The sequence below is a fragment of the Mesoplodon bidens genome (assembly GCF_964165515.1).
Source record: "Mesoplodon bidens genome assembly, chromosome: 2".
In the NCBI taxonomy this organism is placed as follows: domain Eukaryota; kingdom Metazoa; phylum Chordata; class Mammalia; order Artiodactyla; family Ziphiidae; genus Mesoplodon; species Mesoplodon bidens.
In genome coordinates, this window is record NC_138177.1 from 152,009,019 (window position 1) to 152,036,550 (window position 27,532).

The window sequence follows — 27,532 nt, forward strand, 5'->3', positions numbered from 1 at the left end:
GCTTTATATATATTTTTGGTTAAAAATGTAATCCCCTCACCTTACACCTGTTAGACTAGCTATCATCAAAAAGACAAGAGATAACAAATGCTGGAGAAGATGTGGAAAAAAGGGAACTCTTGTGCATTGTTGGTGGGAATGTAAATTGGTGCAGCCACTATGGAGAACAGTATGGAGGTTCCTCAAAAAATTAAGAAGAGAGCTACCATATGATCCAGCTATCCCACTTCTGGGTATATATCTGAAGGAAATGAAAACACTGTCCCAAAGAGATATCTGCACTCCATGTTTATAGCAGCATTATTTACAATAGCCAAGATACGGAAGCAACTTAAGTGTCCACTGAGAGACGAATGGATAAAGAATACGCATACAATAGAATACTACTCAGCAAAACACAAATTTTTTAAACAAAATAAGGAAATCCTGCCATTTGTGACAACATGGATGGAACTTGAGGTCGTCAGGCTGAGTGAAATACGTCAGACAAAGAGAAAGACAAATACTGTATGAACTCATATACACTTGGAGTTTAAAAAAACCAAACTTATTGAAATAGAGACCAGATTTGTGGTTGTCAGGGATGGGGGAATTAGGTGAATGTGGTCAGAGGTATGAACTTCCCTTGTAAGAGAAATAAGTTCTGGGGCTGTAATGTACAACATGATGATATATTTAACAGTACTGTATTGTATATACTGAAAGTAGCTAAGGGAGTAGATTTTAAAAGTTCTTGTCATGAGGAAAAAAAATTGTAACTATATGAGATGATAGATGTTAACTAATCTTATTGTGGTGATCATTTTGCAATACATATATATATCAAATCATTATATTGTACACCTGAAACTTATGCAAGGTTATATGTCAATTATATCAACAAAATTGGGGGGAAAACTGTAATCCCTAATACCTATAGAATATTTGGTAACTATACATGTCATACTTTCAACAACAAAAAACTAAACAACCCAATTAAAAAATGGGCAGAGGAGCTAAATAAACATTTTTTCCCAAAGAAGACATACAGATAGCCAATAGGCACATGAAAAGATGTTCAACAACACCAATTATTAGGGAAATGCAAATCAAAACCACAATGAGATATTACCTCACACCCATTGGAATGGCTGTTATCATAAAGGCAAGAAATAACAAGTGTTGGCAAAGATGTGGAAAAAAGCAAACCCTCATATACTTTTGGTCGGAATGTAAATCCGTGCAGCCACTATGGAGAACAGTATGGAAATTCCTAAAAAAATTAGGAACTGGGCTTCCCTGGTGGCGCAGTGGTTGAGAGTCCGCCTGCCGATGCAGAGGACGCGGGTTCGTGTCCCGGTCCGGGAAGATCCCACATGCCACGGAGTGGCTGGGCCCGTGAGCCATGGCCGCTGAGCCTGCGTGTCTGGAGGCTGTGCTCCGCAATGGGAGAGGCCACAACAGTGAGAGGCCCGCATACCGAAAAAAAAAAAAAAAAAAAATTAGGAACTACCACATGATCCAGTCCCATACCTGAAGAATACAAAAACAGTAATTTGAAAAGCTATATGCACCCCTATGGCATTATTTATAATAGCCAAGATATGGAAACAACCTAAGTGCCCATCAAAGGATGACTGGATTAAGTAGATTACACATATATAAAAATGATATTTTGCCATTTGTGACAACATGTGTGGACCTTGAAGGTATTATGCTAAGTGAAATAAGTCAGACAGAGAAAGACAAATACCATATGATTTAACTCACATGTGGAATAATAATAATAAAAAAGAACAAACCAAACCAAACAAAAATAAACACATAGATACAGAGAACAGAGTAGTGGTTACCAGAAGGGAAGGTGGGGGAGGGTGAAATGGGCAAAAGGGGGATGGATGGATAGATGGATGGAAACTAAACTTTTGGTGGTGAGCATGCTATAGTATATACAGAAGTCAAGGTATAATGTTACACACATGAAACTGATATAATGTTATAAACCAATGTTACCTCAATAAATAAAATTATTTAAAAAATAATAACTAAATGCCATACTTTTTATGTTAGTGCTTTTCACAAGCCTGCCTTTTATATCCACTTTTCTACATGAATTACCTCATATTAGCTGATATAATCATTCCATTCTATTTGATGAGTTCTTAATACTCTGGTAAACATTTTCTGTCCCTTTAAATCATAAAAAAAAATAACTGTTTTGAGCTCCATTACTTTAAGAACCAAATATTCTTTCTCAGAAAAATGTAGACCAAAACAGACCAGAGGCCTACTCACAGAGCATATAAAGACCATGTCAGAAAATGCGGGTTTTATTCTGAAGACTGGGAAATCCTCACACAGTGTTGAGTCATCGGCTCAGACTACACGTATTTTCTAAAGACCCCTCCAGCTATAGACTATAAGAACCATAGGACTTCAAAAGACAAAGCCTGGGAAGATGGGACGGGGGAGAGGAGATGTGTCTTTTCAAGCAAGGGAAATACATGATTCAGAGGAGGAAATGGCAGAGCTTTTGGGGAAATGGTGAATAGGCTAGTTTCTTTTGATCAGGTTTGTCAGAAAGGTATTTGGAATATGGAAAGTTCTTATGTGGCTTCAGTTCTGGTTTAGACATCAATAACTCCGGACGCCTTCCTAGCCACTCCAGACAGGTTGAGACACCACTCCCCCTGCTTCCTCAGCATTCTGGGTCTACTGCTCTTGTAGAACTTAGCGCATGGCAGTCGCCAGTTACATGATTGTCACTCTCACTGGGCCCGAGTTCTGGGAAGGCGGACAGTACCTCTTGTTCACCATAATATTTAAACCATATGGGGAACAGCATGAGGCCTGGCACACTGTATATGGTCCATAAATATGTGTTGAATGAATAAACTTTGTCTTATAGACAAAGGTGGTCTCTGAAACTCTTTGATGTGAAGTACTATGAAATCAAGCAGTGTTTCACGATGATGGGTCTAGTGGCATGGGCAGGGCAGATTAGAAGAGGAGGAAAGATTGAAAGGAGATGAGTTAAGAAGTTGTTGCAGTGACCCAGGTGCTAAGTATTTGGGATGCAATGGGTAACAAGATGGGCAGAGTTCCTGCTCTCTTGTAGTTTATAAGCCAACTGAGAAGAAAGATGGAATTACAATACAGGCAGCAACATGGTCTATTACAAAGGCTATGTCCCTGGTTACTTCAATGCCCCTGCAAGGGAAACAGTTGACTTGGAGTATTATGAGATAGTGGCTAAGGGCAGGGACCAGAGGGTGCTGTTTTCAGTCCTTGTTTTTTCTATTTATCAGCTATGTGACCTTGGGCAATGATGTCACTTCACCTCTCCAGGTCTCAGATTCTTCAACTGTGAAAATGGGAATGACAGGCTTTTCACATAAGATTATTTTGTGGATTACAGGAGATAATATACATAAAATACTTAGAACAGTCCCAGGCACATAGTAAGCACCCAACGAATGTCAAGCTGTCACCACTGTAGCCCCAAGAAAAGAAGCAACCTAGGATATGTCTGTTCTCAGGGATCTATATACTGATCTACTTGCATGTGTGGTAATCACTGAGAATCAACAGGTCTTGGAAATGTAAGCAGTAGATACGTGGTCTTTGCCATATCATTCAACTTCTCTGGGTTTTATCTCCCTCCTGTGTAAAATGAGAGGATTGGATTGGAGGATCCTTAAGATTCTAAGTTTATAAACAGTTTTGGAGTTTATTCCAATAGGTGTCAAGATGTTACAACTTGGTACCTTTGTCACACGTGGGATATTGAACTTGATATACTCTAGTTCTGACCCATGTGACATTTCTTATCTTGATTTGATGACAATATTGTGGATCTCAAAACTATTGGTCCTAAAAAATGCTCCTTTAAGGCCTGTAAGTCAGCACCGACAATACTATAGTATTTATTCACGTATGTGTCTGTCCTTTTCTACTAGACTGAAGGTCTCTGAAAACAGGAACTATTTTCCATATTCCTAGGACCTATCACAGTTCTTGGAATTAATAAATGTTTGTTGAGGGCTTCCCCGGTGGCACAGTGGTTAAGAATCCGCCTGCCAATGCAGGGGACACGGGTTCGAGCCACGGTCTGGGAAGATCCCACATGCTGCAGAACAACAAAGCCCATGCGCCACAACTACTGAGCCTGTGTTCTAGAGCCCGCAAACTACAACTACTGAGCCCGTGTGCCACAACTACTGAAGCCTGCACGCCTAGAGCCCGTGCTCCGCAACAAGAGAAGCCACCGCAATGAGAAGCCCGCACACCACAATGAAGAGTAGCCCCCGCTCGCCGCAACTAGAGAAAGCCCACGTGCAGCAACGAAGACCCAACACAGCCAAAAATAAATGAATAAAAATAATAAAGTTCCCTTTAATAAATAAATGTTTGCTGAATGAATGATTAAGTAAAAGAGTGAATGACTAGACAATTAAGAACAGTTGTAGCTCAAGCAAAGACAACCTGTTGGAAATTAGGTCACATCATCTGGCAGTTCTACTTTTTTATTTTTTTAACATTTTTATTGGAGTATAATTGCTTTACAATGGTGTGTTAGTTTCTGTTGTATAACAAAGTGAATCAGCTACACATACACATATATCCCCGTATCTCCTCTCTCTTGCGTCTCCCTCCCACTCTCCCTATCCCACCCCTCTAGGTGGTGACAAAGCACCGAGCTGATCTCCCTGTGCTATGCGGCTGCTTCCCACTATCTATCTATTTTACACTTGGTAGTGTATATATGTCCATGCCACTCTCTCACTTTGTCCCGCTTACCCTTCCCCCTCCCCATGTCCTCAAGTCCATTCTCTACATCTGTGTCTTTATTCCTGTCCTGCCCCTAGGTTCTTCAGAACGTTTTTTTTTTTTTAGATTCCATATATATGTGTTAGCATATGGTATTTGTTTTTCTCTTTCTGACTTACTTCACTCTGTATGACAGACTCTAGGTCCATCCACCTCACTATAACTCAATTTCATTCATTTTTATGGCTGAGTAATATTCCATTGTATATATGTGCCACATCTTCTTTATCCATTCATCTGTTGATGGACACTTAGGTTGCTTCCATGTCCTGGCTATTGTAAATAGAGCTGCAATGAACACTGGGGTACATGACTCTCTTTGAATTATGGTTTTCTCAGGGTATATGCCCAGTAGTGGGATTGCTGGGTCGTATGGTAGTTCTATTTTTAGTTTTTTAAGGAACCTCCATACTGTTCTCCATAGTGGCTATATCAATTTACATTCCCACCAACAGTGCAACAGGGTTCCCTTTTCTCCACACCCTCTCCAGCATTTATTGTTTGTAGATTTTTTGATGATGGCCATTCTGACCGGTGTGATGTGATACCTCATTGTAGTTTTGATTTTCATTTCTCTAATGATTAATGATGTTGAGCATTCTTTCATGTGTTTGTTGGCAAACTATGTATCTTCTTTGGAGAAATGTCTACTTAGGTCTTCTGCCCACTTTTGGATTGGGTTGTTTGTTTTTTTGATGTTGAGTTGCATGAGCTGCTTGTAAATTTTGGAGGTTAATCCTTTGTCAGTTGCTTCATTTGCAAATATTTTCTCCCATTCTGAGGGTTGCCTTTTTGTCTTGTTTATGGTTTCCTTTGCTGTGCAAAAGCTTTTAAGTTTCATTAGGTCCCATTTGTTTATTTTTGTTTTTACTTCCATTTCTCTAGGAGGTGGGTCAAAAAGGATCTTGCTGTGATTTATGTCATAGAGTGTTCTGCCTATGTTTTCCTCTAAGAGTTTGATAGTGTCTGGCCTTACATTTAGGTCTTTAATCCATGTTGAGTTTATTTTTGTGTATGGTGTTAGGGAGTGTTCTAATTTCATTCTTTTACATGTAGCTGTCCAGTTTTCCCAGCACCACTTATTGAAGAGGTTGTCTTTTCTCCATTGTATATTCTTGCCTCCTTTATCAAAAATAAGGTGACCACGTGTGTGGGGGTTTATCTCTGGGCTTTCTATCCTGTTCCATTGATCTATATTTCTGTTTTTGTGGCAGTTCTACTTTAGATAAAATCTGCAAAACAACTCAAAAACTTGGAAACTATCACCTTTCTGAGACCAAGCATGATGCAGGTCTTAACGCTCATAGTAATAGTACCCAATGAGCAGGATCTACTGTGAAATATCCTAGGAAGAAATGCCTAGCAGGTGATACAAGCCAGGGAAGAAAGCAAGCAGCCTCCATCCTGGAGTCAGAATGCAACTCTGCTTACTGAAGTCCCTCTGGCTGACTGCTCACCAGCCAGACTCTGGACCTCATCTCAACAGAGACTTATTTGCTGCAGCTCTCTGGACTTGGCTACTTGCCAGCATGGTTTTTTGTAACATAATTGCTTTTCTCTGACTCAGATATTCTCCTTAGGCTTGACTCCTAGCCAGACCAGACTAGCTTCACTTTACCTTTCTGAGCCTCATATGGGCTCATCTCTCAGAGGGGGCAAGAATAATACATGCTAAACAGGATAGCTGAGAAGGAGGCGAGGCATCTGTGTGAGGACATTTAACATCCGTTCATTCTCAAATATTTATGGAGTACCTGTCCATAGATACAATGGCATATGAGACGCAACCCTTGCCCTCCAGGATGTCGCTGCTGAGATGATGAGATAGAGAAGTGAAAAGGTGATGACAATACAGTGTGTTAAGGAAGAAGCTAGGAGGCACACAGAAATCACTTTGGGATCACACAGGAGGAGCACGTTGAACAAAAGTTGACCCAATGAAGAGCAAAGTTGGTCAAGAGCAGTCTCAAGGCCTGCTGCCCTGGTGTGCAGCCAGTGAGCCTCTTTGCTGCAGTCCACCATGAGGCCAAGTGCAGGCCACAGCTATGTGCAGAAGATGAAGGAAAGTGAGAACAGCAACCTTACCTCCCCTCTGCGGATCTGGATGCTCCTTATGATTCGCTCTAAGAGACCAACCTGCTGGGTGAGCCGGAGACTGTTTTCTTGTAGCTGCTTATTTTCTTTATCCAGGAAAAGTACTCTAAGGATGGCATAAATCAGAGGCATAACTAAACATTTCTGTATCCTTCCTAAAAACTCTCTCCCATTTCCCACTAGCTCTGAGTCTTAGCCCACTGCCAGATTTTAGCACCAACTTTGCCAGAATAATTCCCACCGTGTTCCAAGAGCAAGTCTCTGGCTTGTACACCATCATTAAATACATACTGAGAACAGAGACACACTATATGCAAGAATATGAAAGGCACAATTCCAGCCCTTGAGAAACTTAAGGAAGGATACGATCCCATTTAGGGGAGGGGCTCTGCATCCCTTCAAACACTGTTCATCTGGTTGCATCTGTTCATACACAGCCATACATTGTGTATGAACACTGTTCATTCACAGCCTCCATCTGGTTCTGATCTCAGTCATCCCATGCTTTTGTTTCAGTAGTAGTAGTAGTAGAAGTAAAAATAGTAGTAGCAGCAGCAGCAGTATTAGTAGCAGCAGCAACCATTTACCAAGTACTTACCATGTACGTTAGGTATTGCAACCTATCCACACAGTAAGCACTTAAAACTTTTCATGTATTAGCTCCTTTAATCCTCACAACAACCCCATAAAAGAGATACTGTTATGAAGCCTATTTTTCAGATGAGGAAACTGAGGCTCAGAGTGGGGAAAGTAACTTGTGTAAGAAGATAAAACCAGAAAGTCATTGAGCTGGGATGCCAGCCTGCTTCTCTATTGGTCTACACCTTGATTCCATAGATGCCAAATGATAAACATGAGTGTCAACACACACAAAGGGATGGGCCCGAATGAGCATAGCTGGGTCCTCAGGAGGCAATGTTGCCATGAAAGAGCCTATCTGAATGCCCAGCCCACCTTCTCCCTGATATTTTTCTCTTTAATTTTACAACTCTGCCACTTGTATGAACTGCTAAAAACAGCAGAATGGCAGAGAAACAGTTGTCAGGTAGGCCGCAAACTCAAAGGACTACCTCTGGAAAGATCTCTTTGTGGAGGGAGAAACCTCCTCTTTGTGGAGCTCACAGGTGACTCAGGCAGGCACCTACCTGCTCTGGATGGAAGATATTATCCATTTATTGCCGTGGATCAATTCCTCTTGCTCTGTGAGCTGCTCCAGAAGTTTCCTCTTTTCTAGGAGCAGGATATCATTTTGGGTGGTGATCTGGTCCTGGAATGCCTTCTCCTAGGGATAATAAAGCCCCCTAATTACCCCAGCAGGAAAAAGAATCACACATTTAAGAGCATCAGCCTGTTTCTAAACTCTGACAGCAAATTGCCTTGTGAACTTCTTTTCTCCTGTCTTCTAGTCTGTCTTTATCTGTTTGCTGAATTGGCAGCTAGATGGTTCTTCTATTTATCTTGGTTATTTTATGTCATGTATTTTGTTTGGACATTTACTCATTCTTTTGGGTTAACATTTAAAAATATCTGGACGCTCAACTCCCAGTAAGTTCCCAATGCTCTCATCTGTATTCTAATTCCATAGGTATCGAGTCACTAACAAATACAACTGAACTCTCTGAATCTCCATATTGAGAAAGATTTCCATGTAACACATTTCCATCTGCTTTGTAGTTATAGTCTTTTTAAGGCAAAGGGAGGCAGATGGGAATCTAGCCACCTCACCTGACAACCAATGTCAGGGTCTCAGTTGGCTTGGCAAGTTCAGCATGTAAACCAGGTACCGAGAATATTCTTGCAGTGATGATGCTGAAATGATTTCTAGCTTGACACCATGTTTCATTATCTACCAACGTTTTCCCTGAAAGCAGTAGCTAGCGAAGTTATAGCTAAAATGATAAAGGATTATATTTTGTGAAAAAAACACAAACATTCTTATATTGAGTCAGCAGATATTAGTAAATATCACTGTTGTTGAGGAGTTTAGAAGCTCACAAGTGTAGAACTGCCCTTCTCACTTCACCAAGAACCTGTCAGTGGTAACAGGCATGTGTCTTCACCTATTTGTGTTTGTTTCCACCTGCCAGGTGTGGGAGCAAGTGGGGATGGGAGGAGAAAAACCACCTCTGGTAGATGGGTGAATCACAGGGTTAAGAGGGGCAACTTTCTTTCTTTTAACAAGGTACTAATATAGATCATTCAGAAAAGACTGTCCATATATGTGGTATCTAAAAAACCCCAAGCAACAAAGAAAACCAGACTCATAGATACAGAGAACAGATTGGTGGTTGCCAGAGGTGGAGAGGGGTGGGCGAAATGGGTGAAAGCAGTCAAAAAGTACAAACTTCCGGTTATTAATAAGTCACAAAGATATAATGTACAGCATGATGACTATAGTTAGTAATACTGTATTGCATATGAGAAAGTTGCGAAGACAGTAGATCTTAAAAGTTTCTCATCACAAGAGAAAAATTTGTAACTATGTGTGGTGATGGATGTTAACTAGACTTATTGTGGTGAACATTTAGCAATATATATAAATATCAAATCATTATGTTATATACCTGAAACTAATAAAATATTATGTCAATTATAATTCAAAATGAAAGAAAGAAAGAAAGGCTGTCCATCTATTATTAAGGAATTGTAAGGAAGGAGATTACAGTATGTTTTGAAACAAACTCTTCCAGATCTTAAAGTCCTTCATCCAGGACCCTTCAATGTCTAACAAGAGTCTTGCCTGCTATTATTTAAATATATTTATGATAAAGATTGAGAATATAAGCAGCTACCCCACAAATAATGCTCTCTGCAGTTATAACCGGATTAGAAAGGAAATTGAGTGGGGCAGGCTACTGACACCCTGTCTGTTGGAAATACTGTATTTTTTGGAACCAAAAAATCAGGACATCTGCTCTAATAATAGGATAAAGTATTTGGGGAAATCTGGTTTGGGTGGTCACACAGTCAGAGGACTCAGCTGGCTCACTGTATAAAGAGAAGGCTGAAGGAATGAAGCCCCCCAAAGTGGCATTATTTTCTGGAGATTAGGTGCTTAGAAAGTGAGTCCAGCTTTTGTATGCTCAGGGCTCTGGTTCACGGGCCCTAAAATAAGTAAAATCAGGAGCTCCAGGTTTGTACCACTGTGGTACATCTACTGATTAACATGCTTCTAAGAGATTTTACACTAAGGAGAAAATAACATTTATGAAAATTTATATGTGCCAGGTCCCATGTTAGGCATTTTAATCCTCAGAAAAACCTTGTGAGGTAGGGATTATTTCCCCAATTTACAGAGGAAGAAAATGATGCACAGGGACTCGGGCAAGGTCACAGAACTATCAAGTGGCAGGGCTAGACTTTGCATCCAAGTCTGTCCAAGGCCAATACCAACCACTCTTTCCTTGCCTCTGCTTACTTGCAGTCTCCAGTTAATTTCATGGAGGCCTGTGGTTTTTTGGGCAGATGTGTTAGTTTCCTAGGGCAGCTGTAACAAATTACTACAAACTGCACAGCTTAAAACAACAAGAATTTATTTTCTCACAGTTCTGGAGGCCAGTAAGGTGTGGACAGGGTTAGTTCTGGGGGCGCTGAGGGAGAATCTGTTCCATGTCTCTCTCCTAGCTGGTAGCTGCTAGCAATCCTTGGTGTTTCTTGGCTTGTGGCTTCATCACTCCGATCTCTGCCTCTATCATCACATAGCCTTCTTCCCCTGTGTCTGTCTTTGTGTGTGTCTTTTCCTCTTCTTATAATAATACTAGTCATATCGGATTTAGGGTTCACACTAATCCAGTATGACCTAATCTTAACTGTTTATGCCGAAAACACCTTACATCCAAATTAGGTCACATTCTGAGGTTCTGGGTAGACATGGATTTTGTGGGTACACTGGAACACAGTACAGTCAGGAAACATGCCTGCTGAAAGCAGGAGGCTGGTTTTGCCATGTAAGCCTGGAAGTGGAAGGCAGGCATCACAAGTAAGAATGGGTAATACAGAATAGGTTGATGATATTTCTGGGGGGCCCATGAACCAGGGTTGCTACTTTCTTCTGTTATACTTTCTATATTGTCTTCCTAGTTGTGGATCTGAGTCTTTAAAAGTTGGATGAATTAGTGCCAAAATAGGAGGGTACTGCAAAATCTAACATATTTTCCTTTTTTACTACAGTTTAGAGTAACAAGAGGATTTTTTAAAACTAAAAACACAACAATGGTGACCCATCTGTTATAATCCTCAAATGTTTTCTGTGTGTAATCTAAGGATTCTTACCCTGGAGTCCTATAATAGCCCATGGAATGACTGAATTTACATCAACTGTTTTGGTATCCTTGGCACATAGTGGTGGTATGATGAAAATTTGCTGGGTGAAGAAATGAGTAATTTAAGACTGAGGACAATGTTTTCAAAATTCTGAAATGGGCTGGGGATCTCCAGAAGGGAAACATTCCTGGCCAAACCAGTTGCTCTCCATTTTGAATCGATGTAGTTTAATGCTCTCAAGGCCATTTGTCATTTGATCCCATTCATCTGTCCCATTTCCTTCCTACCCACACACTAGAAAGTCACACAGGGGCGACAAGACAAACAAAGAAACCAGGGATATTTAGAAAACAGCCTGAAGTCTCTAGTCAAGGACTGATAAAAGAATAGGTCACCTGTTTTCACTGCCATTTAAAACTAACAGAAATGTGAGGCAAACTGAAGGCTGCATAAAGTAGGAATGAGTTACGGAGGGTGGTCTGGAAGTCTCTGCTGCAGGGTGATTAAGAAGATATTTTCATCTGAAGGCAAGACATTAGTCCTAAGCAGCAGTGCAGAATATTTTCAGTGTCTAATTTGATCTAGCATCACTATGAGTCTTACACACTTTGGGGCAGGGCTTAAACAATTACTCAAATTGAAAAAGGGTGCAAAGAAAAGAAATGGAAACCTGGGCTATGAAGAGGCCACAAATACATTAAGATGAGTGGGCTTCCTCCAGATGACCAACACCAGCATTACCAGTGAGCTCTCCACCTTTTCCCCTCACCTTTTCCATTTGTTGCCGCAGGGCTCCAATCTCATTTTCAAGTTGTTTGATTCTCTCATCTCGGAGTTCTACTTCATGAACTAAACGATCCTTGACTCTGCGAAGCTTGGCTTTGTGGTGGTGATGTTTCTCATTATAGTTTCTACAAAAGCAAATTTAAATACAGGTGTACCTGAACACAGTGAAAACTACCTTCCCTCCTCAGTATGCACCTTTCTTGGGTTTCCTCTTCTTGCTTTGTCAGGGCCTGGCACCACGGATGGAGACTTGTCCTGCCTCACATCTGCAGGACTTCTTGCCCCCCAAGTGGGGAGAGTGGACCAAGTACAACCTCCTAAATAACACAAGATTCAGTCATCCCCAACTCAGGAAACTCCTTGACTTCTGATCCCTGACATCTAACAATTTGGAATCCTGCTCCATTAATTCAGTCATTAATTTAAAATTTTCTAGTTCTTGGCTACACCCTTGGACAGTGATATAACCCACTACTTCTATCTTGTCTATTTTTCAGATAAGTGGGTTTGCTCTCAGTCCTTGCCTTGAGTCTAGACTTTTAAATGCCAATTCTATATGTCTCTGCTCAAGACTCTTACTCTGATTCTGACATAAATTTGACTTACCTCTAATAAACGCATGAAAAGATGTTCAACATCATTAGCTATAAAGAAAATGCAAATCAAAATTACAATGAGATGCCACTTCACACCTAGTAGAATGGCTAAAATAAAAAAGAAAGATAATAACAAGTGCTGAGAAGGATGTGGAGAAACTGGAACACTCATACACTGCTGGTAGGAATGGCAAATGGAAAAAGCCTGGCAGTTTCTCAAATGGTTAAACGTAGAGCTATATGACCTAGCAATTCCATTCCTAGGTTTATACCCAAGAGGAATGAAAATATATGTCCACACAAAAACTTGTACATGAATGGTCATAGTAGCACTATTCACAACAGCCAAAAGGTTAAAACAACCAAAGTTTCCATCAACTGATGAATCAATAAACAAAATATGGAGTATCTGTACAATGGAACATTATTCCGCTACAGAAAGGAATGAAGTACTGATACATGCTACAACATGAATGAACTTTGAAAGCACTATGCTAGGTGAATGAAGCCAGTCACAAAGGACCACATATTTTACAATTCCATTCAGATGAAATGTCCAGAAGAGACAAATATAGAGTGAAAGAAAGTAGGTTAGTGATTGCCTGGGGCTGGGGGGTATAGCTAAAGAGTTTCTTTTTGGAGTAATGAAATGTTCTAAAATCGACTGTGGCGATGGATGTACAACTAAAAGCCTCTGATGTGTACACTTGCCATGGGTGAGTTGTATGGTAGGTGAATTATATCTCAATAAACCTGCTATTAAAAAGACAACAAAAATCTGAGTTACCATTTCAAGCTACTACAACAGCTAATCTGAGTAAACAAGAAAATAGATTAAAGCCTGCATACCACCACTAGGCAAACTGCTCTGAAGATGATTGTGCTTTCCAAATAAGAATATTGTTACTCAGAAAGTGCTTCTTCAAATGAAAAATTAAGAACTTTCACTTTGAACCTAAGGCAGGAAATAGATGGGCTCCAGGGTAGCCATTTACAACTGGCCTCCTGTTCACACTTCTTGGGGTGAGAAGGCCGACACTTACAAGTAACTAGCCTTCTGTTTGCATTTCCTGAGACAGGAGATAGGTGGGCTCCAGGTTAGGCATTTACAGCCAGCCTCCTGTTTGCTCTCCGAAATGGAAGTAACAGCAGAAACAGGGTAAACAGCCAGGCTTTGTCTCCTGTGGATGCCTAAAGATAACAGTCATGGCAGGGACAGAGAGGGGCTAAGCCCCGTTTGAGGAAAAGATCAAGAGGTCATACATTTCCCATCCTTGGGGCAAGGGAGACACTACATGTGCGCAGAAAGCCTCCTTGGGGGTCAAAAAGGAGGGGGCACCATCCCATAACATGTGATGCTAAGGCGGCCCCATAGGCCTCTGAGCTGGAATCCATCTTGGAAAAAAGTTGCGCACACATGTTGGGGAGGGTGCTAGGGCAGGTCAGGTGTGGAAAAAGAAACCAGATAATTGGCCAAAGGTAAACAAAGACCCGGAAGAACTGCCCTATGTAAATGATTTAACCGCTTCTTTACTGCACTCCTCCTCATCAGGGAGGACGCCCACACCCTTTCTCTCTGGGTGTGCATCTCTGCCTTGCTTCTATCTTAACTAAACAAACTGTTTCTCTGAGTGCTCTCCCACTTGTTGTTGTGGTATGTCTCTAATAATAAACTTCGTACTCATTTTTACAGTTGTTGCCTCTGTGAGAAATGCACTTTTCACTGGGGGCAAGAGCCAGGGGGTCTGGTGGCTAGGATTCCTGGTTTTCATACAGGCTACCCAGGTTCAATTCCTGGGCAGGGAATTAAGATCTAGCTTCGTGCCACCGCTCACTGCTGCCTCTCCGAGATAAAACCTATGAGGTCTAATAACACAAAATCACTCTGAACCAGGATTTCTGCACTACTGACATTTTGGGCCAGACAATTCTTTCTTGTAGAGAGCTGACCTGTACTTTGAAGAATGCTTAGTGGCATCCTTGGCCTCCACCCACAAGATGCTAGTAGCACCTTCTACAGTGTGACAACCTGAAAAGTCTCCAGACATTGCCAAGTGTCCCCTTGCCCTGGAAGGCAAACTATCCCCTACTGAAAACCATTGCTCTAGCTAATGTTCCTAAACTAGGTTTGCTCTAAGCCAATAGCAATGGTTCTCAAACTGTGTTCTGACCAGCAACACCATCATCACCTGGCAACTTGTTAGAGATGCAAAGTCTCAGGCTCTATCGCAGAATTACAGAATAAGAAAGTCTCGAGGAGGATCTGTGTTTTACTAGGTCCTCCAGGGGCTTCTGATGAAGGCTAAAGTTTGGGAGAAACCCTTGGGGGACCTCCTCACTACTTCTGTTTCATTGTAAACAGACTACTTGTGGCAGGCTGTAAGGGCAGAATGGCCTTTCTTCATTTCTGCTAACAGAACTCAAGTTCATTTAGGTATCCATAAGGACCTCTTGATCTCAAGGAAGGTGGGTGGGCCCCAGGTGTGTGCAGGGTGGGTTGGGGTGGGGATTGGGTGTGTGAGACAGGTAAGTCCTGCTGGGCATTTCAGGAAAAGCTGAGAACTTGAGCAAAGTGCTCTCTCTGCTCTGGCTGCCCTCCTGCCGAGGCTGTTACCTGCAGCTACAGTCGCTGCCTTGTAACCATGAGGTGTGAAGCCTAAGGACAAAGCCACAGCCCGCCAGGCATGGCAGAGGAGAAGGAGGGAAAGAGCCTGTCCTTAAGGACACTACTGAGCCTCTGAATCAATCTCCATAATCACCTTCCTCCAGATTTCTTGTTTTATATAAAAAAAAAAGTTTGTTTAAATACATTAGTCAGGTTTTTTGTTATCTGTGGTCAATTACATACTGATATCTTAAAAACAGAAAAACTAAACAAACAAAACAGTATTCTAATGCTCTCTCTAGCCTCTGATTTCCCTGAATGCCTAGAAATTTGAATAATGCCTTTTTAACTGAAAGGAAAAGTGTTTAACAAATGAAGCATCTGCTCTCCGTCAGTGTAGGCACCGGAGGGCACAGTCATTCAGGCCTATGATGCTGGGCAGTTTCCCTATGTCAACTGTCTGGGGCTCTGACACTCAAACAGGAGGAAGTCCTAAGTGAAAGGAACTAACGTGTGCTCCAGGCTTTTCACAAGACACCTCGAGTGTTTTTAAAGCAAACTTGTGAAGGTGACGTCCTCACTCTGTGACCCAGGAGATGGATTCTGTGCAGTAAACTCAGTGGGTCTGGGTTTCCAGTCCTTGACTGGCTCCTGGGAGACAACCTCTAAGCCCTTGGAATATCCTGCCTCATAATAATGTCTCTGTATACCTGTGGCTTTGGGCCACACCAGATATTTTATGCTAACAAAATGATCCATGGTGAATGCATTTTTGTTCACCTTGGGCCTGGGCCATGCTGGATCAGTTTGACTTTTCACGGTTTGGAGAACTGGAGACTAAGTAGTTAAGGTCAATCACAGGAGCTCTCTGTCCTCCTGACTAATCCCCAATTAAATCCCTGGATGTCAAGGCTCAGGTGAGTTTCTCTGGCTGGGAATGCTTCATATATATTGCCACACAACGTTGCTGGGAAATTAAGCACTGCCCGTACTACTCCACTGGGAGAGGACAATGGGAAGTTGGCTTGCATCTTGTCTCTCCTGAACTCTCGCTGCATGCTTTTTTCCTTTGCTGATTTTAATCTGTATCCTTTCACTGTAATAAACCATAACCATGAGTGTAAAAGCTTTCCTAAGATCTGTAAGTCCTAATGAGTCTCCAAACCTGAGGGTGGTCTTGAGGACTCCTGACACAGAGGGAAGTTACTTTTACAGGGAAGAATCTGATTCCAGAGCCTGTGATCTCCCACTATGCCCCAGTGCTATAATACCAGCAAAGCCAGGCAAACCGGATATTGTCAATTTCTCTTGATGAGATATTTTGTTTTACATAAAAACTAGGAACCAGATGGGAGGGGAAGAGCAAAGCAGACTTATTTAGATACTAATTCTAGTCAAACTATGATGGAATAGCTACTCCAAGAAAGTTTTAGGTTCTTGTAAGTTATATCTTACCTCTAAATGTGTTTTTGCAAGACTCTTCCATTTTCCAAAGTAGTGCCCCTCTCTCTCCTACTTTCTGATTGTAAATAAAAGAATCATTTTGTAGGGACTTCCCTGGTGGCGCAGTGGTTGAGAGTCCGCCTGCCAATGCAGGGGACACGGGTTTGATCCCTGGTCCAGGAAGATCCCACATGCCGTGGAGCAACTAAGCCCGTGCGCCACAACTACTGAGCCCACGCTCTAGAGCCCACAAGCCACAGCTACTGAAGCCTGCATGCCTAGAGCCTGTGCTCTGCAACAAGAGAAGCCAATGCAATGAGAAGCCCGCGCACCGCAACGAAGAGTAGCTCCCGCTTGCGGCAACTAGAGAAGAAGCCTGCGCGCAGCAACCAAGACCCAATGCAGCCAAAAAAATAAAATTAAAATTAAAAAAAAAGAATCATTTTGTATATTGTTCCCTTAGAAGATTAATTTAGCTGTTAGCCAGATGCCAAGTGGAGAAGTTTGAATTCTGGTAGGCCAGAGACACGCATACTGGGCCTTGTCACCAGATTGTCAGTGCACATGGCAGTGACTGACTGGGGATTGTCCCCAATCCACTTTCTCCTTCTTCTGTCATTATAGAGGCCTGGATTTAGCTTGGCACTTGGTTGCTCAAATAGGAACTGCATTTTCTGGCTTTCCTTGCAGTTAGATGAGGCTATGGGAGTAAGTCCTGGCCAACAGCCGGAGTGGAAGTAGTGTGCCTTCCAGGAGAATGGAATGCCCTTGCTGTCCCCTCTTTCTCCCTTCTTGTTGGAAGAAATGTGGATATGGTAGTGAACCACCTGAACTATGTGGCTAAGTGCTAAAGATGCTGGAGCAACAACAAGGAAGGAGTCTAGACTTCGGAAACATGGAGCTACCATATCCATCCTGCACTTTTAGGTAAGAAAGAAAACCCTCCCTTTTTGAAGACATTCTTATTCAGTGTCTCTGCTGCAGCAACTCAACCTACATCCTAATTAATGGAGTTGCTCTAGATACCTGGGTTCATAAAACTGCCTTAGACCCGTTCAGTTCTGTGGCCCTTGCAGCACCCACTACATAATATGAGGTACCTATTCTTGCAGATTGTGACTTATGTTCTTTACAGGGAGATATTTCTATCTCATAAATGTTCTCATTTTCCCTTATACTAGGAAGAGCTTGGCAAAAGATATCACCGGGTTTCAGCATCCTCTGGTCCATAGCTTCAGAGGTTTAACACTATCTAACAGTACACCTGTTGTTCTCTGAGTTTCCCAGCTGTTCACAGTTCCTCTGATTTTTGACATCATTTGAAACACAACATGTATTTCTGGAATTGCTTTTACCCTTTCTGCCCTGGGATATTAAAACCCACGTCTGCAGCTTCCATGCCAGACAGCTGTTGTCTCTCTTATCCTGCCATTTGGACTATTAAAATATTAATTTATTTTTTAAAGATTATAAATTATAGACAATTTGGGGAAAAACCCAACTCCCATATGATCAGTATTATAATATTCTTGTATTTCCTTCCAGTCTTTTTATAAGCATCTTTTTTTAAAACACTGTCTACATTAAAATTATCTTATGCTCTTTTCATGTATTATATCACAGCATTTTCCCATGTTGTTATCTAGTCTTCACGGCCACCATCTTTTACAGCTGTATTATGTTCCATCAAGTGAATGTATTATACTTGACCTAACTGGCTCCTATTGCATGATATTCAGGCTTCTTTCAGTAGTGCTACATGGTGTGAAGAGTATGTGGATGCAGTACAGCTGGGGAGAGCTTAGAGCCTTTCCTTCCATAGCAGGCTGGTTATTTGACACACCTATTAGTTTAGCCAGAAGTTCTGTTGGCCAACTTGCCCGAAGAACATGCGGATTTTCTAAGTTTATGTTTGGCTTTGTTAATTCATACAATAAGACAGTACAATACTCATGTTCTAAAATTTAAGGACAACTTTTGCTTATGTTTATATAAAACCAGATGGTCTTTCATTTATTTTTATTTCAAAAAGGCAAGGAATTTGTTCCTCTGGAAGAGTAGCTGGGAAAACATGGAAAAAAATAAGCATTGTTTGTAAAGGTCAGGAGTGGGATCAGGGGAATGAAAACAAAAATGAACCTAGAGTTTTGACAATCCCTTCCATTTTCTTTCCTAAAGTTGTAGTTTTCAACCCTAGGTGCCCAGCAGAATCACATGGGGATGATTTTAGAAGAGTATTGATCCCTAAGCCCTATCCTCACAGATTCTGATTTAATTAATCTATGTTGGGGCCCATGCATGTGCAGCTAGGGTTAGCATCCACTGTCCTAAAGGGTATGGACAAGTAATATGGTAAACTATTCAGCCCCACTAGCCATCAAAGAAATGTCTATAACTGAGCATTAAAAATCATAGAATAAGTTGAGCAAAAGAAGTCAGACACAGGACTTCCCTGGTGGTGCAGTGGTTAAGAATCCGCCTGCCAATGCAGGCGACACGGGTTTGAGCCCTGGTCCAGGAAGATCCCACATGCCGCGGAGCAACTAAGCCCGTGCGCCACAACTATTGAGCCTGTACTCTAGAGCCCGCAAGCCACAACTACTGAGCCCACGTGCCACAACTACTGAAGCCCGAGCACCTAGAGCCCGTGCTCCGCAACAAGAGAAGCCACCACAATGAGAAGCCCACGCACCGCAACGAAGAGTAGCCCCCGCTCGCCGCAACTAGAGAAAACCCACGCACAGCAACGAAGACCCAACGCAACCAAAAATAAAAAAATTTATTAAAAAAAAAAGTCAGACACAAAAGATTACACGCAGTATAATTCCATTTTGATGAAATTCTAGGAGAAGCAGAAATCAGAAGAGTGGATGCCTGGGAGGAGGTGGAGGAGCAAGAGATACAGACTGACGGCAAAAAGGTAGGAGAGAAATTCAAGGGATAATGGAAATGTTCTGTATCTTGATTGGGCTAGTGGTTAGGTGGGCGTATACATTTGTCAAAACTCATCAAATTGTACATTTAAAATCTGTGTATATGTAAATTATACCTCAATTAAAAGAAAGAACACTGGGGAAAATTTCATCAGAGCCCTCCCCCACCAAAAGAAGCACCCAATGCAAATTCGGATGTGGTGAAATTGCTACTCATATAATGACGGCAGAAAATTTTGGTAGAATGCTTCTGAATGTTTTTTGTTTGTTTGTTTGGCGGTACGCGGGCCTCTCACTGTCGTGGCCTTTCCTGTTGCGGAGCACAGGCTCTGGACGCGCAGGCTCAGCGGCCATGGCTCACGGGCCCAGCCACTCCGTGGCATGTGGGATCCTCCCAGACCGGGGCACGAACCCGTGTCCTCTGAATCGGCAGCCAGACTCTCAACCACTGCACCACCAGGGAAGCCCTCTTCTGAATGTTTGATAATACATTTTATGATCCACAGCTCCAGCTTTTGGACTAGTAATTCTACACCCAGGAATTTACTCTATAAAAATAAGTTTTAAAATGAAAAATATATGTACAAAAATGGTTTTTTATGTGTTACTTTGAATAAAAACATCAATCACAGGACCAGTGGGTAATTCTTAACTAAATCTGGGCTATGTTGTGAGGGTTGATTCCAGCAGGCCTAGAATTAACCTGAGCAGTTTTGCTAAAGTTCTTGCTTGGAGCTGACCACTGGTCAAGGAATGAAATACACTGATTAAAACAGTGTTGCTTTTCAACCACACGTCTAGAGTTTCAGAAAATGGTTTTTAAATCATTATCATAACTACCATCAACATAGTAGGTGAGTGAGAACATAAGAGAATAAGAAACTTCAACCTATAGAAAGAATAGAGCAGAGGGATGCAGAGCTAGGAGCAGAGAGGTGGGTCATGGAGAAAAACTAAAAATAAGTAGATATAATAATAACAGCTGTGTGCTAGACACTGTTCTAAGTAAATGCCTTACATATATTCATTCAGTTAACTCTCATAACAAGTTTATGCGATAGGAATGACTATTTTGTCCATATTAAAGATGAGATACCTCAGGCACAGAGAGGTTATTTAACTTGCCCAAGATCACAGCTAGTTCCTAGTAGAACCAGTAATTATACCCAAACAATATGGCTCCAGAGTACATACTCTGAACTACTAAGCTACACTTCAGAGAGGAGGAGGGCGGGAGGAATCTGGTAGGATGATGACCAGGGAATGGAAGAAAGAGCAGGTAGTTTGGGAACATAAATTTTTATTGAGCACCTGTTATATACCAGGGACTATGGATAAAAGGATGAGTAAGACCATGGCCCATGTCCTTTAAAACCTACAGTCTGGTGAGGAAGACAGGTGTGAGTCACGTTATTTCAAAACAACATGGCAAGCTCTTAAATAATTACAGAGAGCCATGTACAAAGGGCTACAGGAACACAAAGAGTGACACCTCACTCAACCCAGGCCGGAGGTGTCAAGAAAGGCTTCTTGAGGAGGTGACTCCTAGGTTGAGAATGAAGAGTTGAAATAGGGAGAGCGTGGTCCAGACCGAGGAAAGTACGCGAGGGAAAAAGAAGGCTGAAGGCAAGTGAGGGGGTATATTTGGGGAAGAGCAAGATGTTAGATACCACTAGAGCTCAATAAATAGTAATTCCCTTCCCCCTCCCTCTCTTGGGAAGAAATGAGGCCCCACATCTCCCTAGGAAAAGCCCTATAGATAGAACTTCTGGGAGCGAAGGAAAACGGTGTTGGCGTTCTTGAAAGGTCACTTCTGCGAGCATTCCCTGCTCTGGCTCCCTAAGAAGTAGCTCAGTCTTCTAAAGGGAACTTGTTTTTGTTTACCTCACATGGACATCAAGCTGCTTCAAAAATTGCCCATACTCTTCACGTAGAGCTTCCTTCTCCTGCTGCAACCCAGACAGCTTCTCTGACAATTCCTGGTTGCTCTTGAGATGCTGAAAAACATTTTTAAAAAATGGGAATACTCTGCTGAATACAGGTTTGATGTTGACGAAATGTAAACTGGCAAAGCCTTTCTGCTGAAAAAGGCTTATGGAAACCGGAGTAGCTTCCTGTGATTTTGCACTTCCAGAATTCCCGAAAGCCAATAGCTCTTTTCCTTGACTTTTGTTCCCCCAACCTTTCCAGTAGATTTGTGAGCATTTAATTCCACATATAGAAAGTTTTCCAGCTTGAAGTAGAGTGAAAGCTGTTTTCCTGACCTAACCCTGACTAATAAAGTATTTGGTTCTAGAAGTGGCTCCAGGGAGTCTGGACTTGGTGTCTGAGCTGGTCGGATTTGAAGGCAGTTTAATCTTGTCACTAATACTAGCAATCCATGACAAAAAAGTTGATTAAATTATAATGTAGTTGCCTGTGGTGAAGTGCTCTGGCGGACCACAGGACTGCTACAAAGTTACAGAGGCACTGAGAACTCCAAGGAGTGTGGGGTGGCGAGCCACACCTGCCCATGTTAATGAGCCGAAGAGGAGAAAATGTCCAGCTTGGGATTTAATTATTGGAACAAGGCATACTCAGAGACCCAGAGCACATCCTTCATATAGGCAGCAGGACAATATATCCAAAACCCAAATTTCATCAAGTAGGTGGCAGAATTGCAGCGTAAGTTGATTTTGTAGACTTGCCACATCTCTTACGTGAAAAATAGTGCTTTATTTGGAAATACATGCAAATCTGAGAATTGGGAACGAGAACATCTGACAGGATTCCAATGACTTTGAGCACCCTGGACCAAGAAATCCTGCTGAGCCCCGCTTAGCAGCATAAGCAGTCCTGCCGTCTCAGGAGATTAACCACCCTTGCTTGCATCGAGGACTCTACTGACTCCACCTGAGGCAGCTACCTGTGCAAGGATACCTATTATTCTTAACACCCACCCTATACCACTACCGCTTCTCTTTGCCTCCAATCCTACAACTAGAGTCAGATCCCAGCCCATCCTGGGGAGAGGGGGTTGAGTATAGGGACTGACCTAGGAGGACGGCCATATTGAAAGAATGGAAAGATTCTGCCAAATTAAATTGGCAGAAACCTGAGGAATACAGGTAGGACAGTATTCGTAGGGCATTACACTAGGGAGAAAGGAATATAATGTTGAATAGGCTGAATTTATTGACATGGATGTGCTTACCAGAGATTCAGGATTTAATGTGTTGATTTTAATGTCTAACATGACTTTAATAGTTTGCTTGGTTGGTGGACTGAAACTTGGACCCAACAGTGACCTGTGTTAAATGACATTAAGATGCCACACTTCCTTGGTATGAGAGGAAAGAAGCCAAAGCCTTAAGTAGATAGGAAGTTCGGAGTAGATTTGTCATGGGCGACCTGCTCACCCACCTCATCACTCTGACCCGCACGTCACTCAGAAGACACTCCTTTCCCCGAGGCTTTGCCAAATACACTGGTGAGGGGAGCACCAGATTTCCTGAAATGCTCTATAATGCTCTCCTACTGAGGATGATGGTGGGAGATACCAACACTGAAGCCCTGATTTTAGTGGGGATGATGGTACTGCAGCGTGTCAGAGATCAAGTGGCAATGTTTAACCCCCTGATACAAGGTGGGCATTATTACTCTTATTAGATAATAGGGCCAGAGATTTAACCAAATGGTTTGACTCGTAGCGATCTTTGGTTGGAGTTAATTGCTCACAGTGATTACAGGACTAAAATAGATGAACAGCCTATTAAAGTTTTACTTGAGTTATATTTTTAAATAAATGAATAAGTAAATAAATGCACCTGGGTCTGGTGAACAGAGGCCCAATTTGAATGACAACAATGGAGAGTAATGGCCTCGTACTCAATCCCCAGACCTGAGTCAGTTCAGACCCAGGGTCCTTTTGCTAGGTTGTCTTCAGGAAGAACCTTGTGTGTAATGCTGCCACAAGCATGTGATCTTCTCCCAAGCCTTCCCCAAAGACGCCTGTGGCCCTTTACCCAGGTGACTGGGCATTGGAGAAAGGGAACTATCTAGACTTTGGGGGAATTACATACAGTACACTGGTTCTCAGTCAACATTAATACCTTGGAACCCAAAATGAGACTGAGGTTCACAATTCAGAGTGGGGGCTTAAGGAAGTAAGGTGGAAAATGGAGTTTGAACACACAGAGTGTCTTAGAGTATGTCTGCAGTGATTCATTGGCTCAGTGTAGGTTTCATGATGGGCCTAGTGGGTTTGTTAATCTCCTCAGTGATTTCTCCCCAATTCTTGAATGTATAGTCAAACTAGACAATCTGGAATAGCAGATTCTCCTTGTTGGCTTTCTGACATGAGGCATGAGGGCTATTGATGGTAGAAAAGGCCAAGTGCTTGGAATGCCTCTTCAGAGTCTAGAATCAACTTATACCACCTTTGCCTTCAACCCATTTATCAAGCAACCTTCAAGGCTGTATGGTTTTAGTGGTGCCCAAAGCAAGACAAAGATCTGTGCTGTGCCAGGCTGCGGTGCAAACTGCTTTGCCACTTGGGCTTTATGACCCAGCAGACCCAAAGTTGCTCCAAGTTTCCATGGCAGCTGAGGAAGCAATATAGAGCCTCTGGAAAACTGTAGTTTAATGTTATGATTTGGGAGGAAAGTCATCTCCCCTCCCATAATAACTCTTTGCCTTTTGAGAAAGGTCCTTGCTTGTGACTGGCCCTGGTGGAGTCTGAATGGTTGGCCTTGAGAAATCAAGTATCGAGTAACCTGAGCTGTCCTTCCTGAAATGAGGTGTTCTATTATTCACTGAGCATTGAGCTGGGCATGTGCAGTAGTATTCCATCCTCAAACAGAATTTCTATGTAAAATACTGAGCCCAAGCAGGTCCTTAAAGTTCCAAGCTGCATTAGCAAGTGGTACTTACTTCTATTGCATCACCACCTCTCTCAACCCAAACCTATGGCCTAATGGGGAGTTCTCTATGACCAGTTAGCCAAGGAAGAATAAATTCGGGCCTGGTGTACATATGATTCTGTACAATATGCAGCAACCACTAAGCTGGGACAAAGTGAGTGAGTAGCATTGACAAATGTACACTACCAAACGTAAAATAGATAGCTAGTGGGAAGCAACTGCATAGCACAGGGAGATCAGCTGAGTGCTTTGTGACCATCCAGAGGGGTGGGATAGGGAGGATGGGAGGGAGACACAAAAAGGAGGGGATATGGGGATATATGTTTATGTTAGCTGATTCACTTTGTTATACAGTAGAAACGACCACAACATTGTAAAGCAATTATATTCCAATAAAGATGTTAAAAAGAAAAAAAGTAGGGCTGGGCTTACCTGGTGGCGCAGTGGTTGAGAGTCCACCTGTCGATGCAGGGGGATACGGGTTCATGCCCCAGTCCGGGAGCATCCCACATGCCACGGAGCAGCTGGGCCCGTGAGCCATGGCTGCTGGGCCTGCGCGTCCGGAGCCTGTGTTCCGCAATGGGAGAGGCCACGACAGTGAGAGGCCCGCGAACCACATAAAAAAAAAAAAAAAAAAGTAGGGCTGCTGTGGCATACAGCCCCAACTGAGGGGTAGCCCTTAAGACCAGGGGGAAGGGAAGTCTCACTGGGCAAAGCTTGTGTTCACTTTGCCTGGAAAGGGAGATGTCCAGAGGCATGGACCTATGCTAATTTATAGAAAGTTTCTAATAGTTTGGCCAGATGATCAGGGATTTGGAAAGAATAATATTGGAGGACTGATGAAAAGGAGGCCTGGAAAAGGGGCCTGGACTAGAAATGCTGTCCAATCGGTGGGAATGTTCTATGTCTGCACTCTCCAACATGGTGGTCACTTGCCACCTGTGGCTACTGAGCACATGAAACGTGCCTAGTGTGTCTGAGGAACTGAATTTTTAATTTTATGTAATTTAAATTAACTTAGATAGCCACATGTGGCTAGTTGACACAATATTAGACAGCACAGGCCTAGAGTGTGAACATATATGTGTTACATGTGTTTCTGCTCAGCAGAGGGCTTCCACAGAAGAGGTGGCTCTCAATAATCAGTTGGAAAAAATAGTACATTCTGGATGTCACTTAGCCTCCTTTTCTATCCTCTATTTGCTCACTCAGTGGGCTCATGTACAAAGTGCATGGGGGCAGGAATATATTTTATAAGGAGTCACCAAGCCTAATCCACTCAACTTGCTAAAAGCACAGATCAATGTTGAGCAACTGTTATGGCACCATCCACTGGGGGGCCAGGCAGTCACCTGGTAGCAGGTTTATTATACTGGACCCCTTCCACCATGCAGAGAACAACAATTTGTCCTCAGTGAAAGAGACACTCACTGTATTTTATTTTTGTTCTTTTCATTAATTTTTATTGGAGTAGAGTTGATTTACAATGTTGTTAGTTTCTTGCTGTACAGCAAAGTGATTCAGTCATACGTACATATATATCCACTCTTTTTAGATTTCCTTCCCATTTAGGTCACCACAGAGCACTGAGTAGAGTTTCCTGTGCTATAAAGTAGGTTCTCATTAGTTATCTATTTTATACATAGTAAGGAAACACTCATTTTAGATATGGATTTGCTTTCTCTGTCCGCAATGCTTTTGCCAGGACCACCATCTGTGGACTTACCAAATTCTTTATTTCTTGTCATGATATACTACCACCCAACATGGCTTCTGACCAAGAAAATCATTTTACAGTAAGAGAAGTGAAACAAAGGCTCATATATATGAGAGTCATTGGTCTCACCCTATATCCCACTATCCAGTAAAAAAAAACCAACGTGCAAAACAGTGGAAAGACCTATGGAAGATGTAGTTATGATGCTGGCTAGGTGAAATCATCTTTTGAGGTTCAGTGATGTCCGATAAGATGATGTCTAAACTTTTAACCACTGATTGATATATGATGCTGTTTCTCTCAGAGCCAGAATATGGGAAAGAAACCAAGAGCTGGAATGGGAGTGGCTTTTCAAACGTATATCTCATTGGCAAAACATGTGTTACTGTATTATTGGTAGTTAACTTATAATTAAGTTTTAAAGTTAGTATATCCATGTGGATTGAGACTGAAGAAGCAGCAATTAACATTACCCCCAAATGACCACAGATGCTGCTGGGACTCTGAGAAGTTAAGTGTATCAATGAAACGGGAGGCAGGGCACACCCTTTAAAAGAATGACATAGCTGTTGAGGGTATGACAAAAACTGGTTGGAATCGATTAGGTCAAAGATGGCAGAAGATATGACTTCCAGTAGACTTTGAGCCTCATTATGTGCTCGTTGTAATTAGCTAAGTGACACACCCAAAGGTGCTGTGAGAGTTCTGAGGCCAACCATAAAAGTCCAAAAAGTGGGCAGTCGCCCAATTCCTGCAAATCCCTGTCCCTTCTCCAAAATAGTTGGAATGATCCTCCCACTCATAAGCCTATGAAGTTACTCAGCCTATAAAAATTAACCACGCCATATTTCGGGGCCTCTCACCTTCCGAGATGACCCACACTCTGTCTGTGGAGTGAGTTTCTCCCGGGGCCGCTCTGGCCTTTTGAGATGGACTGCATTCTGTCTATAGACTATGTTTCTCTCTAAATAAATCCATTTCTTACCTATCACTTTGTTATCCACTGAATTCTTTCTGAGACGAGACCGAAGAACCTCAGCTTCATTAATTCCTGAGACCAGGTGTGTGATCTCAATTAAGATAGTGGGTTCAAGTCCCAATCTGAGTTGTGTGATTTCATCTTCATTTATATGAGTGATAGTGCATCCTTTAAGAGGAAAGCATACCATTCTTCATTTATTTTTTTTTAATTTTTTAATTTTATTTTATTATTTTTTATACAGCAGGTTCTTTTTAGTTATCTATTTAAAAAAATTAGTGTATATATGTCAATCCCAATCTCCCAATTCAACCCACCACCAGCGCCCCCCCACCCACCCCCCGTCGCTTTCCACCCTAGGTGTCCATGTTTGTTCTCTACATCTGTGTCTCTATTTCTGCCCTGC

General features: G+C 42.1%; 1 protein-coding gene across 1 annotated transcript in view; it reads right to left on the reverse strand.

Moving 5' to 3' along the window:
• CCDC30 (coiled-coil domain containing 30) overlaps positions 1-27,532 on the reverse strand; it is a 145,735-nt gene that overhangs the window by 722 nt on the left and 117,481 nt on the right. Inside the window, exons 11-14 of the mRNA XM_081225815.1 lie at positions 21,414-21,526; positions 11,936-12,077; positions 8,049-8,185; positions 6,895-7,009 (exon numbers count right to left, since the gene is read on the reverse strand). Coding sequence (XP_081081941.1) covers positions 6,895-7,009; positions 8,049-8,185; positions 11,936-12,077; positions 21,414-21,526 — 507 coding nt within the window. The remainder of the gene's footprint in view (positions 1-6,894; positions 7,010-8,048; positions 8,186-11,935; positions 12,078-21,413; positions 21,527-27,532) is intronic.